This window comes from Patagioenas fasciata, chromosome 5 (assembly GCF_037038585.1).
Source record: "Patagioenas fasciata isolate bPatFas1 chromosome 5, bPatFas1.hap1, whole genome shotgun sequence".
Classification (NCBI taxonomy): Eukaryota; Metazoa; Chordata; class Aves; order Columbiformes; family Columbidae; genus Patagioenas; species Patagioenas fasciata.
The window spans coordinates 8,624,501-8,642,544 of record NC_092524.1 but is presented as its reverse complement, the minus strand read 5'-3'; the positions used below and the strand labels follow the sequence as shown (position 1 = coordinate 8,642,544).

At 40.0% G+C, this 18,044-nt stretch overlaps 1 protein-coding gene across 5 annotated transcripts in view; it reads right to left on the bottom strand.

Annotated features, from left to right (window-relative positions):
* Positions 1–920: 920 nt before the first annotated feature.
* The window catches only part of KIAA1549L (KIAA1549 like), a 136,913-nt gene continuing 119,789 nt past the window's right edge, over positions 921–18,044 (bottom strand). For all 5 annotated transcript variants that reach the window (XM_071808855.1, XM_065839883.2, XM_065839885.2 and 2 more), the window contains 2 exons: positions 14,490–14,641; positions 921–4,582 (listed from right to left, as the gene is read on the bottom strand). In XM_071808855.1, the coding sequence (XP_071664956.1) occupies positions 4,301–4,582; positions 14,490–14,641 (434 nt within the window). In that variant the 3' untranslated portion in view covers positions 921–4,300. The remainder of the gene's footprint in view (positions 4,583–14,489; positions 14,642–18,044) is intronic.

Sequence of the window (18,044 nt, the reverse complement as noted above, 5' to 3'; positions counted from 1 at the left end):
CAAGGTCAGGACCGTAACTGATTTACTGGATGCTTGGACACAGTACTCAGAGCTGCTCAGGTGCGTGAAGGGTGACCAAGGTCAGCAAAATGAAGTGACTTCTCCTGCTGGCTCAGAAAACTTGCTGCTTTCAGGCCTCCTCAGACTTTCACAAGGACTAACTGCCAGCTGTTTGCAATGCGGGACTAAAAATATGCATTAAAATGTAATTCATTCTTTAGAGTCGGACATCTTGAAATATAACAAACTGTAATTAGCTTCGTATGTGTTGTCCCTTAAACAAGACAGAGGCTTCACTTCAGTTCTGCCACTCAGTTCTACCTGCTTTGCATTTTTATCTGACATTTTCTTTCTTCCACGTCTCACCTCTTCAGTTAGTCTGAAAAAGAAATAATCATTATTTATGATAATTTCCCCATTTCTATATAGAGGATTTATGCCCGCTTGTGATCAAGTTCTATCCATGTTATTACTAGACACAAACATCATCCATATTTCTGTATCAAGTGTAGAGTTTCTCTCAAATCCAGATATTTTTTTTGCAAAACAATGACTGCCAAAGAATACCCTCTTATCCTCTTAAAGTTACTGTTCCGCTGATATTAAAAACTGTCACACCTACTGAAAGTGGTCATTACACACATACTGAGAAGTAATTTTATGTGCATTTCATTTGAGACATTTCTACTGATGGTTTACAAATCTGAAGACAAATGATGGTCAGAACATCAACACTTTTGTACACAGAAAACAATATTTTCACCTACACATTTAACGTCATTTTAAAGAAAATAGGGGCATTTAGTAGAAAAACCTTAATGACTAAGTTTTTATCAGTAAATATGGGATTAATATATATTTATGAGGTTATAACTTTAAACAGGTATGCTTTCTTCTTTGAAATCAACATTGAAAAACTATATTGTAATTGTAGTCATACAAAATGTTTATTATATTACAAATTATTTGTACACTATATTTTCACTTTATCATTGCTTTGTGCTCAGACAGTATAAATAGTACAGCATGATTTTTCTTTCCCAGAAATGTCCTTACTGTCATGATATAACCTTACTTTGTACTTAACAAAAAAATACAGAAACATATTACAAACAAGATAAAAAGCCATTATGAATGAAGAATGTAAAATGTCTTTGTGAATAAAGTGCACCACAATGGTTTCAGAGTGATGGTTGAGGGAATATTCAATAGACTGTACATCATCGACACAATACCAAACAAAATTAATTCTGAAAGTCTAACAGGTCTTCCTCAGTAGTATGAAGAGTACTTTGTTTAACTTTACAGAAATGATTTTTCTTTCTAGAAGTCCATTTCAATGTTTTTAGTTGGGTTTTTTCTATTTGTTCCTTTTGTTTGGACATAGGCATTCAAACCCTCTACATAAACATAATTTCCAAACTTTGTAATTTCCAGAATGGCAAGATACATGCTTCATCATATAAGATATATGAGGCTTTACTGTCACACATTTTTTGATAGCACTATTAAATCACTTACATTTAAGAATGGATAGAGATTTACAAACAGAGCTAAGTGTCCCAAAGATGCTGTTTAAATCTGGCACTTCCTACCTCCTGTGACTCTGTTGGGAGGATATTGTAACATCACCGTTCCCAGCTAGACAACTTTAGCACTCCCATCCATGCAATCACTGATGCTTCCAAACTTGCAGCTTTAGGATAATTCTGCAAAACTGCGGTCTAAGATACAGAGATTTATTTCACAGCACATTTCACTCCCATTGCATAGAGGGGCTTATCTATTTGCCAGATTTCACCGGGCTAAAATGAACAATCATTTAAAAACGAAGGCAATAAAGCTGATGCAAATTGTGGCTGGAACAATTTAGTGTACATTTTACTTAGCAAGTTGGCTTAAGCCAGTTATGAACCAGCCTGGGCTGAAAAAAAAAAATCACTCTTAAATTATGTCTGCACTTTGATTAGAGTGATTTAAACGGCTGAAAAATAAGCAGAATATTGTTCTAGTCATTCTACTGAAACTTGCACATGTAGACAAAACCGAATAGAGAAGAAATTCAGCCTTGCTGTCAGCAAGTAAACTTCCCACTAAAGCCAACCAGAACTAGTCTTTTTAGGGCATGCTGAGTTTGGCCCAGTATTTTTAAGTTGTTATTTTAAAGTGTGGTATTGTTAGGCAGCTATTAATTCAACACAAAAAGACATTTGGATGTATTGTATTACACTCATAAGATTGGTATTAGTTAGCTCACAGGTAACTGAGACAGCAGTCTGTCTTTGCTAGACCTCTATTTATATGAAAGACTGAATTTCTTTGGTTGTTTAGTATCCAAGTCACCCAAATGTGTATTTGTGTATTCCAGACATAGCATGTTTATACTGATTATTAATTTTTTTTTCACTTGGTTTATGGAAATTTTCTGACTATAGCAGACTAGTCACATATAAATATACAGCACATATATACATAGAAATTACAAAAATACATTTTATTTATATTTGATTTTTAAATAATAAAAATGAAATTTCACATTTGTTTAAAGATTAGCTAGCATTCCAATGGCTTCTGCAATATTTAAGGTATTGGAGCAGAAGATATCTGTATATTCTAGAATAACTATGTATCACAATCTCAGTCAGGGTTTATAATATAATTATTTTTGGGAAAAAATAGCTCTGCTTTAAAAGTTTGTGCTTCATCAATTTCTTCTTCTATCCCCTGTTCTAGTTCCCTTCCCTTTCTTCTCTCATTTTACTGATGGCCAAAAAGCCAAAACAAGTTACCTTTCTCACCTCAGCAAAGACCAAAGAAACTCGAGGGAATGAAATAATCAGACAAAATAGCATAAGCAATTTTGGATAACTAAATAACTTACTGAAATGAAGGACATTACCTTTGACTCCAGTTGCCATCAAACATGCCCACCACAACAAATTTTGGAACAACTTCAGTTCCTGAAGCTAATTGCTGAAGGAACTGAAAACAATTGTTCATGATCTCCAACTGTTTTGTACAACTGCAAAAGATGAACTATTGTTCCATTCAAGTGGTTTGGTTTTCTTTTGGGGTTGGATTCATTCAACAATGCAGTTTAACAATTAGTTACCTTTATCTTGCACAATATAAAGTCAGCATAATTTCTGGAAATGCTCTTTTTCACAGAACATTAGTATTTTTGTTAATTCACGCAACCATTCACTTATTTACATGTTAATATAACAATCAGGTCCTCTACATTCAGAACTTCCTGGGTGTGCATTCACTGTTCCAGTGTAATCAAAATCAACTGCAGCTTCAGGTAGCACTTTCTGGCATCGCTTTAGTAGATATCATTGTTTAAGAAAGAGAAAAAAGCACTGTGGTTAAACAGAGGTTTTCTTGTCCAAGCAGGTGTATTCATTATTCCAGGTTGGAAAGACTTGCTCAAAGGTCTCAGGTTTACCAGCTTCACATGCATTCAGAGTCAAAAGCCTGAATACAGAAAACGCAAATAACTTTTTTTCATTTCTCCTAGAAGCTTCTAGCACCAATATCCTTTGTTTGCTTTCTGGGCATTGTGTTCTCTCATGCTGAAAAAAAATCTCTTCCATAACTCATCAGTTTTATTCAGGGACAAGGTAGCCACTGATTATCAAAATATCATCCACCTTCTTCACAGCCTTCTCTTCTTTCACTTCTTTGTACTGTTAATAGGATGAGGAGAATCAGGGCTATTTACAGGACATTTATTTGTATTACTTACTCATCTCAAATTCTTTTGGTTTGAATACAGTCTCTAGAATGAAAAGGCTGAATGACTCTGCGTTGTTAAAATCAGCATCCCTTAAACGATATCCTGCAGCAAACAATTAACATGGCTACCACACCTTCTGTGGCCTTTAGCTATCCGTGTTCTACTGTATTTTCTTCTTTAATCAAAGTTTTGACATGCAGAAGTTATTTTCAGCAGCTCTACCTTTGGGCCTGCAAATGAAACATGGTGTGGAGCAAACACATTCAGCAGCATCTCTAGTGACAATGGGTCATAGCACGAGAGCGCAGTGACAAACAATTGCATATTATCAATCTTATCCATATTGAACAGTTACCTGGCAGCATTTCTTTAGCTGGCAAGCAGAATATGTATCTTCAGAGTCCTGTTGCTCTACTTCAAGTCACTTCATAGTGTTGATTTTCAGACAGAAAAGTGCCATCACTTGGGCATAATTCACTGCAAGCTTGTAACTGAAAATGAAAGGAGTCACTTTCTCGGCTACCTCAGGTTACGTGACAGAAATACCGTGCACAAAAGATGTTAAACCTGGAATTCAAACATATCTGTTTGCTTCTTGGCCAGTTTAGCAACTTCTTCCCTTATTGCCTTTACGAGGGCAGCTGTAGAAATGTTGGTGAGAGGAGCATCAGATGGGTCGTTTTCTGTCAGGCTCTGCTGGGAAGCTGCGGTGGAGGGCAGAGGAGCCTGTTCCAGGCTGGGATGCATGCTCGCCTGCTGGCTGTACTGCCGAGGAAGCCGTGAAGGAGAATTATGTTGGTAGCGGGGCCGTGGATAAGCCTCAATGTACCCAGGTAGCGGTACCTGTGGAGCATTGCAATTATAGAAAATTATACAGAACAGTTGATCCATAGCGCCACCTGCCAGGTAACAGAAACCTCCCCAGGGCAGAATAAGACATAACAAGTAGACTCATATGAAGAGAATGTAAACCTCATACTCCTAAGCATCAATTTCCAAAAGTCTGTCTTGGCATGTGCCATTTACGCACATATGTCAACATATCAGTTACTCAACTCCCCAGACTGTGGCAGCAAAAACACCTAGTAGGGAAAATATTGCATGTCCTAATTAATAATCAGAGCAAGAAGTCAAAGAGAGAAGTCTTTCCTAGAAGTGTGTCCTCTGCTTACTATTCCTCCTAAACATTTCAGTTTTAAACTGACAGCATCACTGTGTTTCAGGACACCAAAAAGCCTAGAACAGAGAAGCTGAGCTTGCTGATTTACAGCCAGTGTCTAATCCAAGTCAACCAAGTCTCTGGACTTACTGTTCCTAACAAAAACTCAATAGATCCAGACAACAGGGATAAGCTCAGCTATGCCAGCCTGGAAACTCAACACTGGCTTCTCAGATATATCAGGATTTCTGGCCACATTTAACAGAATTACATTGGGGATTCACAAATTTACTATGTTGTAATTTCACTGATAGAACCATGATATCAGCATTTACAGTCCTTGGAAGTTTTTAATGCATCAAATAAAAATAGTAATTTTTTTATGTTTTGCTAAAGTCTCTAAAACAAGAATCTACAGCCCTTCATTTTGAAGAAGGTTTTACAGTACCACAGAAGGCAACCCATAACCTGTTACTAGGACAGAATAATTTCTCCTTGAGAAAAAGCTTACCAGCTGATCATTCTAGTCCATGCCAATGACAAATAAGGAAAGCTCAGTAATTTGTTTTTATGAACTGTGTAACTTGGAAAACTACACTTATCTGCACTATACTCTGTGGAGAGTTACTGGCTGTGTGCTGTGAACAAGCCAGGGCTTGATGCGGCTGTGCTACACGGAAGGATTTCCCTGAGACACCAGAGACAAAAGGAAAGTAAACAGAAGCCGCTCTGCTCTCGACCCACGCTGCAGGAGGGGCGTTGCCGCTGCGCATGAACAGTCTGTGAACAGTGCCCTGCAGCCAATCACCATAGTGGGGGGGGATGAGTGACTGTAAGTGTAACCAATTGTAGCCTGCACTTGCCGCATGGCCTTTTGGTATAGAGTATATAAGGCTTGGAAAAACGTGGTCTCGGGGACATTGATATTCAGTGTTGTTTAAGAGTTCATTAAAGAGTACGGATGGTAAATTCACATTGAATTAGACTCCTTACTCTCGCCCGGCCCGCCCGTTCGATCAAAGAGCTTATGCCGGCGTCTGGATTCGTCGAATTTGCTACCACCGCATTTGGTAGCAGAGGATGGTTCGTTAGCAGAGCATAACGCTTCGGATCTACATATGGTAGCAGATGGATGGATCGTTAGCAAAGCATAATCGCTCCGGATCGAAATTACTGCGGTGAGCAGCGTTCATAAAAACGGAGCCAAGCCGGGGTGTGGGATAGTGTGCTTAGTCCGGTATCAAAAGACGGGCACCAGTCGAGCTGGCCACTCGCATCCTACGTTAAGACCGCGCTGATAAGATAATGGATATTGAAACAGCCGCGGCACTGCTGACGACTATTCTCTCTAAGAGAGGTATTGAATCGTCACAGGAAAAGCTAATCACATTGATTTTTTTAGCTCAGAAGTGGGGACACTTTGGGGAAGTTCCACTTTTGTTTTCCCCAACGGAATGGAGATCAGTGGGGGACACTATGTGGGACAAAACTATCAGAGGGGAAGAAGAGAAAGAAATTAAAGCTGTGAGAGAATTGTGGAAAACCGTATTAGAATCATTAGAAGTTTTGAAATCGGAACAACGTGCCGCCCTAAGAGCCGCGGAGGCGCTTGTCCCAGAACAAACCTGGACTGATAAAACTTGTCGTCCAAAAGAAAAGAGGGGCCTGTGGGCTACTCTGTGGGGTCTGCCTGCCGTTCGGGGTGGTCGCGGGGTCCCGGCTCAGCCAATACTTTCACAATCCGATCTGCAACGCGGATTAGAAACCGCGCGGCTCGTAAACAAAGAACCGGAAGTTTCCCCCTCCGAGTCTCTGGGGCAATGCGCCAAGAAGGCGGAAGTGCAACTAGTCGACTGTCCGGATGTGGGAGGCCCTGAGTGCCGCCCTCCTCCTACCGCTCCGCCTCTGCCCTGCCCCGAGCCGGACGCCCCCCCTGCCTCCGAGAAAAGCGTGGGGGCCGGGCCGGCGCCGCCGCGAGGGCCGGGGCCGCCTCAAACTTTGCCTCCGCAAGCACCCGCGGAAGTTTTTTGTGAGCCTCCTCCTACATCATTGGGCTCACCCCAAGCAGTAGAGCAGTTGCTGCAAGTCATTACCAACAAGCTTGAACAACTTAACTTAAGAGTGTCAAATGTAGAGAAAAATAAGGAACAAATTGAGTTTCAAAAACCAGCTTGCCCTTCACAAACAATGCAATCAAAGGTGCCTATAGATTCTACTGACCAGCCGCAGCCCCGACGTAGCAGATGGTCAGGGGTCATCAAAGATGCCATTCTAGAAGGTGATTGGTCTCCAGCAAAATTAGCCCTACCGGTAATTCAAAATATGAACACTCAGACAGCGGTATGGGAACCACACGATTGGAAAATTTTGCAGCAAGCAAAACAAACAATCATGAACTATGGTATACGTTCAGAAGCTACCGGACACAAAGAACATCTCCGAACCTGTATCCCAATCAGCGACCAACTGTGAACCAGGCTTCTTTCACCTCAACAAGCCAAGCACCGCAGGAAGCCTCGGAGTTGATGTGGAGACAGCAGTAGATATAACATTGACCAATACTGCAATTCATAGAATACCAACTAATGCTAAAGGACCTTTATTTCGACAAGATAGTCTCATTGGAGGCCTATTGATTGGCCGTTCTTCTGCTAGTATCAAAGGTCTTATAGTAATACCAGGTATAATTGATGCAGATTTCACAGGAACTGTTCAAATCCTGGCCTACACTCTGCATCCGCCAATTTTTATTCCTTCTGGGAGTAGAATAGCTCAGGTAGTAGCACTGGAAAACTGCCTACCAATGCTTCCAGGAGTTCCTCCAGCATCCTCAACAGAAAGGCGTGATAAAGGATTTGGATCGACAGGTCCTGCAGTTTGCTTCACCTCATCAATGACTCAGCGTCCCATGTTACGTGTGCAACTATTTCAATCTGATTCTACGGTTGTTGTAGAGGTAAATGCAATGCTTGATACTGGAGCTGATGTCTCCATCATTAGTCAATTCAAATGGCCACGAAATTGGAAACTTCAAAAATCAATCTCTTCCACTGTAGCTGGAGTAGGGGGTCAAACTACTCCAAATATAAGTGTTGATCCCATTTCCATTAGTTTCCCTGAAGGTCAATGTGTTACCCTTAGGGTGTATGTAATGGAATTGCCAAGCAGCCTTGAGGCGCTTATTGGCCGTGACGTCTTGGGGCAACTTGGTGCTGTGTTAACTACTTCACCTTTTCCTTAGTGGTCACTGGAAAGCAGTTGCCCAACCCTCCATTGACCTGGCTAACAGATAGCCCAGTTTGGGTTGACCAGTGGCCATTAACAGAAGAGCGACTGCAAAAGGCACGTGAATTAGTAGAAGAGCAATTAGTTGCAGGCCATATCAAGCCTTCTACTAGTCCATGGAATACCCCAATTTTTGTAATACCAAAAAAGAGTGGAAAGTGGCGATTATTACATGACTTGCGAAAGGTAAATGATCAAATGCAAGCCATGGGTGCTTTACAGCCTGGATTACCATCACCTGTAATGTTACCAGAAAATTGGCATATTCTAATTATAGATTTAAAGGATTGTTTCTTTACCATTCCTTTACATGAACAAGATACACAGCGTTTTGCATTTACACTGCCTTCAGTAAACAAAGCGGAACCAGCTAAAAGGTATGAGTGGGTAGTGCTACCGCAAGGTATGAAAAATTCTCCTACACTGTGCCAAATGTATGTTGCATGGGCACTTCAACCTATTCGTGCATCATGGAAACAAACAATTATTTATCATTATATGGATGATATTCTGTTCTGTCAACAAGCTGAGTTCACAGAAAGTTCCATAGTCCAAATTACGATCAAACTCAAAGAAAAGGGGTTGGTTATAGCTCCAGAGAAAGTTCAAAAGTCTGCACCTTGGAAATACCTTGGTTGGTCCATTTGTGATGCACAGATTCGTCCACAAAAAATTGAATTACATACTGATTTACAAACATTAAATGATGTCCAAAAATTGTTAGGGGACATACAATGGATTAGAAATTGCGTAGGCATTACTAACAATGATATAGCACCTCTTACTTCACTTCTAAAAGGAGGTGATCCAGCTAAGAAAATAAGCTTAGAGTCCGTGCATCTCAAATGTCTTTCTGATATTATACAAAAAGTACAGACAAATTGGTCTAGCCGAAGACTTTCTGATCGACCAATTTCCCTCCTTATTAGCAATCTAGAACATCCGTGTGCAATCATCTGCCAGTGGCAAAACAAAAACGGGGAATTCCCCATAGATGTTGCTACAGATTCTTCCTTTTGTGCCACTGTCAGATTGAAAACAGAAAATGATTTGCGATTATTAGAGTGGATTTTTCTCAGTGTCCAACCAAAATTCAGTATTCAAACGAGACCAGAAGCAATTGGAGAATTGATTCGAAAAGGAAGATCTCGAATATTAGAAATTAGCGGTCAGGAACCAGATGATATCAGTATTCCGATAAATGGAGCCGATTTAGAATGGTGGCTGAGACATTCGATGCCTATTCAGAATGCATTATTAGGATTTATAGGCAAGGTACATTCACGACAACCAAAAGGTAAACTATGGCAATTCCTTAGAACAAATCAGTGGTTAGAGAGAAGCAAAGTAAAAGCAAAACCTGTTGAAGGCCTTACAGTATATACAGATGCAGGAAAACGAAGACACCAGGCAGCATGTGTCTGGCAAGAGAATAGTCAATGGAAACAGCATTTAATTGAAGGTTCAAAAGAGGATTCATTGCAGACTTTAGAGCTCACGGCAGTAATATGGGCCTTAAATAATTGGCTGAAATCTGCTTTAAATGTTGTCACAGATTCTTTGTATATAGCAGGTGTAATACCCAGAATGGAAAATGCCCTGTTAAGACAATCGAATAATCCTCGATTAGGAAAATTGTTTGTACAATTGAGAGCTATTTTAAATCAAAGAAAAGAACCCTGCTGTGTGATTCACATCCGCAGTCATCAATGGAATCTTGGTCTAGGTGAAGGAAATCAAATTGCAGATAGTTTAGTAAGTTCAGTACAGCACATGCCTCCAACAGATAAATTCCAACAAGCGAGACAAAGTCATGAGAGCTTTCATCAGAATGCCAGAGGTCTCCAAAGACAATTTGATTTAACTTTAAATGAAGCAAGAAGTATTGTACAGGCATGTCCTCAGTGTGGAAGCCAGATGTTAGGTATAGGAATCGGTGTCAATCCTCGAGGTTTAAAAGCCTTAGAAGTATGGCAAATGGATGTGACACATGTGCCAGAATTTGGAAGACTTAAATATGTGCATGTCACAATTGATACTTTTTCAAAAATGATATGGGCTACTGCTTTACCAGGGGAAAAAGCACTACATGTATGTAAACATCTTACAGCTTGTTTTGCTGTAATGGGTGTCCCAGAAAAGATTAAGACAGACAATGGCCCTGCCTATGTTAGCCAGAAAGTTAGAACTTTTCTAATGAAATGGGGAGTGAAACACGTTACAGGTATACCTCATTCCCCAACAGGCCAAGGAATCATCGAGAGAGCACATCAAATGATTAAAGGGTATTTGAGCAAACAGAAGCAGGAAGAGTTAGATTGTCAACAGCGTTTAGCAAAGGTGTTGTTTACCTTGAATTATTTATGTCTAACTGGAGATCATGAGGAGCCTCCTGTGATCATTCATCATTATCAGATCAGACTAGGAAGGAAAAACACTTTACCGGAATTCATGGTGAGATATCGTGATCCCACCACTGGATTGTGGAAGGGACCAGTACCTGTTATTTTTAATGGTAGAGGGTATATGTGTCTCTCCACAGATCAAGGTCCATTGTGGGTTCCAAGCCGAGCAGTAAAGCCGGAGTTGAAACAAACTCAACCAAGTCAACTCCCTGCAGCAGAACCTTCGGAGGTCACAGAGTGAGGTGTAACCTTTGCATTGATTTAGCTGTGACATGTATGCGTACTATAGTTATATAAGTAGATCTTTAAACACCACTACCTCTTGAGTAAGTTTATCAACACCCAGCACATTGTTTGTTATAAGTTGAGTATCTTTAAACCAAAGTTCTTGGAATTTGTTTAATCAATCCATTGCGATATTTAAACGGCAATGGAATACCTCAGGTTTATTGCAAAGTGCATTGTTTACGTTGATTGTTGTTGTTATTTATATGTTATGTATAAGTTGTTTTTTATCACATATCAAAGAAGGATTAGTACACACAGCTAATCAATCCTGGCTTGTCCAAAAAGAAAAAAAAAAGGAGGAATTGTGGAGAGTTACTGGCTGTGTGCTGTGAACAAGCCAGGGCTTGATGCGGCTGTGCTACACGGAAGGATTTCCCTGAGACACCAGAGACAAAAGGAAAGTAAACAGAAGCCGCTCTGCTCTCGACCCACGCTGCAGGAGGGGCGTTGCCGCTGCGCATGAACAGTCTGTGAACAGTGCCCTGCAGCCAATCACCATAGTGGGGGGGGATGAGTGACTGTAAGTGTAACCAATTGTAGCCTGCACTTGCCGCATGGCCTTTTGGTATAGAGTATATAAGGCTTGGAAAAACGTGGTCTCGGGGACATTGATATTCAGTGTTGTTTAAGAGTTCATTAAAGAGTACGGATGGTAAATTCACATTGAATTAGACTCCTTACTCTCGCCCGGCCCGCCCGTTCGATCAAAGAGCTTATGCCGGCGTCTGGATTCGTCGAATTTGCTACCACCGCAATACTCAGAACACTACACTTAAAAGTTAACTGGTAAATTTCCACAATGTTTAATCAACTAAAAAGTTACTTTGTAATTCTTTTTGCCTTAAATGAGAACAACAGTTTTTACTTTCCAAACACATCAAGGTTTTATGTAAGTTTATAACAGAGGCAGCCAGGCAGATATGTCAGCTAATGTTTGGATTTCAGTCAGGCTGAGGTATAAGGTGCTTCGCCCACCAGGGCTAAGGCTTTGCTGGGTGTGCCAGAAGCAGAATTTCAGAATTGTAGGTGTCTTCAAGCAGACTGAAATGTCAAGATGTGAAACATCTGCCAGTTTTACATACCTTCTGGGGAACATGGGACCTCAGCATGTGCTTCAGAATGAAAGCTTTGGAATTTTGCTTAAATCCCATTTTGGCTCTGGCCCTGTGAGAGTTTAATAACCCCTTGGGTGCTTTTGGCACCTCAGGCATTTAAGAACCTATGAAAACCTGACCACTAGAATTTACACATGCTGTATGCAATCTTAAATACCCATCAAGTGATGAAGAGAATGTCAAACATGTTCAGCACGGTGCAATGAGACAAACAAAGGAAGCAGGCGTGGTATGAAAGGGATCATTAAATGCCTTTGCATCGGTTTAGTTTACAATAGATTATTCAAAAGACCAACATTTTAGTAGTACAACATACAAACACACCACTAGAGGCCACCAGGTTACTACTTTCACCAGGCAGCATCTCGCTAATTTGGAAAATAAATGCTTTATCAGATAGTTCCCTTCTCCCACAAAACAGTGCTTCAACACTTTAAACTGAGAAAATAGTACATTACAGTAAACTGAGCTTATAAACTCATTCTTTGTAGTCAGATCTCCTGTTTCCCATATTGTCTTGTTGTCTAGTAGAAATGCATGAACAGTAAAGAATTTCAATTCTCACCTTGCAGATATTAAGCCTCTGTTCTTATTAATTGTCAAGAAAACCTTGACCAAGCCATATTCTAGAGGTTCAGAAACCAGAAAGCATCCAGCAACTCAAACTGGGTGTTACTTCAGTTCTTTATATTTTGGAGTTTTAGTTGGGCTTTCTGACTGTGTTATGTTGCTAACGCTACTACTAGTTCCTCTAGTTTTTCAAATACAACTTCTTGACAGATTTGCAGTCATTGGGAGTGCAAATTTATTATAGAAACTGAAGTGTTCTGATTTTACATTTTTTTCTCTTCTCCTGAAAAGTCATCGGAGGGCTGAAAGCCTGAGTAACAAGTTGTTGTTCAAGCTCTGTAATGGGTAAGTGAAATTAAATGAAATATTTGTTTCTTTTGAATTCTATGTTGCCACAGTTATTTTTCAAACAGCTCCTCGCATCCCTCTCCATTCCTCTATGTACGGTCCACCAGCACTAACTGCTCTTCTCACCTATTTCCCTGGAGACAGGGAAACCCACAACATGGTTTCAACCTCCTCCTTCCAGAGGAAGGACCTGGGGGCTGGAGACTTGAGTTCCAGTCTTGTCCAGTTTATTTTCAGTCACCTTTTTACAAGTGATATCTGACTCTCTTTTCATGGGACTGCAGCCAAGAAGTAGAGATACAAAAAGGAAGAAGAATGGAAGAGAAGTAAAATCCTTTCCCTGATTTGTTTTGTGTCTTTTTTGTTTGTTTGTTTCTTCTTCTTAAAGAAAAAGTTTTAAATGATTGCTCAGACACAATGGGCCTCATGGATTTAAAATGTCAGTAAGGTTAAAAACTAGCACACAAACAAATAAATAAAACAATGAAAACTAAAAGGATTTCCATGCTTTAAAGGGCAGGTCTGGGGAGGCAATCAGTACAATGGCATCAAAAGCCTCCAGGTGTCAGGGGCACATCAGCAGATGTGCTCAGTTTACCAATGAACATAACTCTTTTTTCTTGACAGTTCAGCCTACAAATTCAGACTTACATCTGACAGTCAAACTGAATTCTTTTCCTCACAGGCATCAGGATCAGTAAGAAAGATTTAGCAACAAATATGTGCCCCAGGAACATTTATATGACAGTGTTGTCTCTTGTTTAGCTGCTCAAAGCCAACTGTTAGACTCCAACTGCAATTCACTAAAATATTCTGTCGATAATATGCACAAGGAAAGAGAATTCATCTCCCAGTTTGTTTAGCTGAATTGGTTCTGCATAAATACCAGATGTGAGCTCAAGCAGCAGAATTGATATTTTCTTTCCTAGTGGAAAAAGCGCCCTAAATTTTAGAAATTGTTTCAAACATAATAAACTACTGCAATTCATTTTAGGGTGCCTCAGCTTGCTTCCTTTGACATTTCTTTGACATTTCTTTGATTCTTTGGGCTAAAAAATTACATCTATCCCAGACTAGGATTGTGCAATTAATTATGTCACTGCAGCCTTCAGGAAAACTTGAAACATTTGCACAGTGGGGCTGTGGCAGCACCAGGAGCTGGGATTCGGGAGCCAGGGCTGTCTGGAGAGAAGCCTCCAAGTGGGAAAGATGCTCCCCAGCTTCCAAACAGCACAGAGCCATGTTGAGAGGCAGCATTGCCCCCTCCTGCCATGTGCCTATCTGAATATTTAACCTTTGTCTTAGGAAATAAAAATGGTACCTAATGTACCAACTTTGAATGGGTGCCAGTTTGTAACCTAGTGATTGATTTAACCCTTTAAAAGACCTTATTTACAATTCATGGTACGGACAGCTAAAGTATCTATGCCCCTTCTCGTAACTTTTCACTAGAAGAAATTATTACCATTCAAGGAAGAATTATCTTGCTCAGATTTTTTGCTGATCACTTAGCATTGCTTAAAACTCCTCCTCTATAAATCACGGAAAATATATGTAGTTAGAAAAGCAAGGATGCTTACAGAGTCTGCCCACTGCCCTGGTAATTCATTCTCTCCAGCATAGGGCATCCAGGCTTGGTTCCTGTATGCAGTCGGTGGTGTTGGGATGAAATAGCCTGTGAAGCCAGGTCGGTTTGCTGCTGGTATGGCAAACACTGCTGGTACGGTATTTCCTATTAAGAAAGAGAAGAGATATAATTAATGGCTGATATTTTCAATTATAAATCAGAAAATGCTTATGAAGTAACTGGCCTCAGTCACTTTTTTAAATTTCTGCTTGTGTAGGTGAGAATGTGATCACTGTCAGCTGAATGTGAGGCTCCCACCATCTGACTAGAACATCTCTATAACGCTGGGAAATACTAGAGAAAGGAAGATTTGCAGTTGTCTGCATAATCATGCACAGCATTCAGATAAAGATATGACAACTCAGTCCTTAGGACTTGATCCTTGTAACAACTGATCCTCATCAGAGCTTTGAATCATTAGAGAAAACAACAAAAAAAAAAAAAAAAAAAAAAAAAAAGCGCTTTTTTTTTCCTCTTACTTTTGCTTCCTTATATTCAATTTTGAAATGTTGTTACCATGGGTTCCAGAGTAGTGCACCTTTCTTTTCAACAGCAGGTTATAGAGCATTCAGTTTACACAGTAAAACTGTCTTAATATGTGTAGGCAAAAAACCTCCAAAAATGAGTGAATGATACATTTCAAACGCTGTAATCTCAACAACCCCCTCATAAAACTTTAGTGCTTCCATAAAAAAAATACCAAGGTTCTACCAGCTCAATTCCTTTTCCAGGAACAGTCTATGACTGCAATAAATTACACAGCTATGACTTAAATATTCCCAAGGAAACTTGTTGACAACAGATGTATTTTATCATGTCTTGATCAAGACATATGCATAGGGTTGTCCAGGAACCCTTCTACTAAAATTCCACTATCAAGTTCCAAGTTGGGTGGGAAAAAACAGCTTTCCTAGTATGAGGTTCAGCCAAACCTCTGGATGTGGTTCCACCTGCTCTTTCAGGTAGGGTTTATTCCTGGGGCTCGCAGAGGTGCATGGAACAATGTGGTTCTTGCTCCAATTCCTCACATTATCCACAGGATATAACTAGGTTGTCTGGAAGATCAACATCTTATCATGTGCTTCTACTATTTCCCTTGAGAGAAACCATCATAACTCCATGTATTTACCAAGTTTAGAATAAAATACAAACTTGCTTGTCCAGTAAGACTTCTTTCCTCTAGTGTCTAGTTGCATTTGATGACAGACATCAACAGTGTACCGCTGCTGCACTATGGTCATAAAGTCCTCATTCCTGACTCCTGGTTGGTAGCATTCTGCGTCATCTTTATCAGGTACTAAATAAAGTGTGTGGATGGTGGTCCTTGAGTACTCAGTTATAGTACATGGACGTGCATTTTACTTTTCACAGTCACAGAATATAGCAAAACCAACGTCATTTATGTGAAAGCAGAAGAGCCAGTAAACCCCATAGGAACACAATAAAGTACAACTCCTTTTCACTGAGGACTGGAAGTACAGTAATGTTGGATAGATACAAACCAGCTCTGTACTAGAGTCAATGCAGAGAAAATGCAATTCCTCTCCCCTCCAACTTCCCATCATTTGAATATTGCCACTAATTGCCCTCAGTAGATATGACACCACTGTGTAAGAGGTGCTGACAAAATGGCAAGACATGGGCATTCCCCTAAACTTCAACCAGAGAATAATTGATAGAAATTAGCATTGCTTACTGGCTGCTTCATCTGCCCCCCCAGAATGTAATTTGTAGCCCTGGCACATCCTTGCTTCTGAACACTCTGCAAGAGGATTACGCTGCTACTCTGATGATACTGGGAATGCTGCATGGGCTCGGACATAGAGATGGAAAGACCAGAACAGTGACACCCATTCCCAAAGCAGTCTCCACAAAACCAGCAATTTATAGGTTCTTAATGACCCCCCCATGCAGTCCTAGGCTAGAAGGGCTGTGGATGTAATCAGGGCATGCAAAGAGGAGAAATATCTATTTTGTAGAACAATTGTCTCCAGAGTAGAAACATATCATGTGTTTCAACACTGTCTCAAAAAAAGCCCAAACAAACAAAAAACATACACAAAGGCCTCCAAACAAGTAAACAAAAAAAAAACCCAAACAAATTAACAAAAACTCTTTAGAGTTACACAGTGTTTTCTTTTGTTAGGGACTAAGTCCCAGCTTTCATTTTGACATCGGGTTGTAGGTGAAAAGTCATTACATCAGGGAGGATGCTGGAGTCACCCAGCCCTCAGAGAACCAGTCACTGTGGAATTGTTACGAACCAATGGGTTCTATGATGCACAACATGTAACCACAGGGTAAATCACAGCACCTCTACACCAGTTCCTCCAGCCCCTTCATTTGCAAGGAGGTGGGCTAAGGGAAGAGGTGTGGGTGATCTTTGTTCTTCCCAGGTCACAAACAGTGCAGGGATTGCTATTTTAAATGTGTTAGCAAGACTGGAAATATATACTCTCTGGACACATACAGAGAAGAAAGTGCTGCTCCAGTAAATGACACATGGCTTCTATGCCAAAATGCTCTTTTAATTTAACCACAGCAAAATGAGCTACTGTTCAAAATGAATACTCAATTAGCTGATGTAATACTTATCCAAATTTGTACTGTAACATTATTATCTTAAAGGTGCTGTTGATGGGCTGCATAAGCCAACATTAGGCTGTTTCATGCCAAATCAGCACCTGCAGCAATGTTTCTTCACCTACTGGGGCAAGAAAAATCTATTTTCCTATCAGAACTTTAGAAATCCTTGTTTATATTACAGTTGCAGGATTCTTGCAATTCTCCTTGTCTTTCCCTGTATTGTAGCCATTTGTAGCCTCTGTCATGTAAGAAAGTTCCCTCCAACTACATGATAAAAAATTCAGGCAAGCTCCACAATGTACACACAGGTCATTTCTCTTTTCTGAAATGCAGCCACTCTTCAGTGGTAACACAGTTTACCTGGTTTTAACATCCAGCAATAAAATCTCCACATCACTGTACGTTATAGAAAAGTCTATCACACAGAACACATTACTGCAGACACGAAGAGCAAGCTCTTGGTAGCATGGCAAATTTCATAGCTTGAAATGCTTTAAAAATGACAGGGTGAGCATCTGCTCTTTTCAGATTCACAGTCACCGTTTGCAGAAGGTATGACAAGAAGTGAGAGTAGAATGGATCTTTCAAACCTACTATATTTAATTAACTGACAACAGATTTGCATATCCCCATTATTATTCTCAGCAAAAGATGTTGAATACAGTGCAGATAACTCTCTATTACTTCTGAGGAAAGCAAGAAAGAATTTTTTTCTAGCAGATTAATAGAGCGATGTTTAATACACCTACTAATTTCAAAACTTTGAATTGGCAATATAAATTTTTTTTCATCTTGTAAGCTTTTTTCTATAGCTCTTCAAGAAAACATTTTGCCAATGAGAAGCTATTTCAAATATTTCCCAGCTAAATGTATCCGAATACCATCAAAATAGTGTTTCAGCTTAATCTCATTATTAAATCAA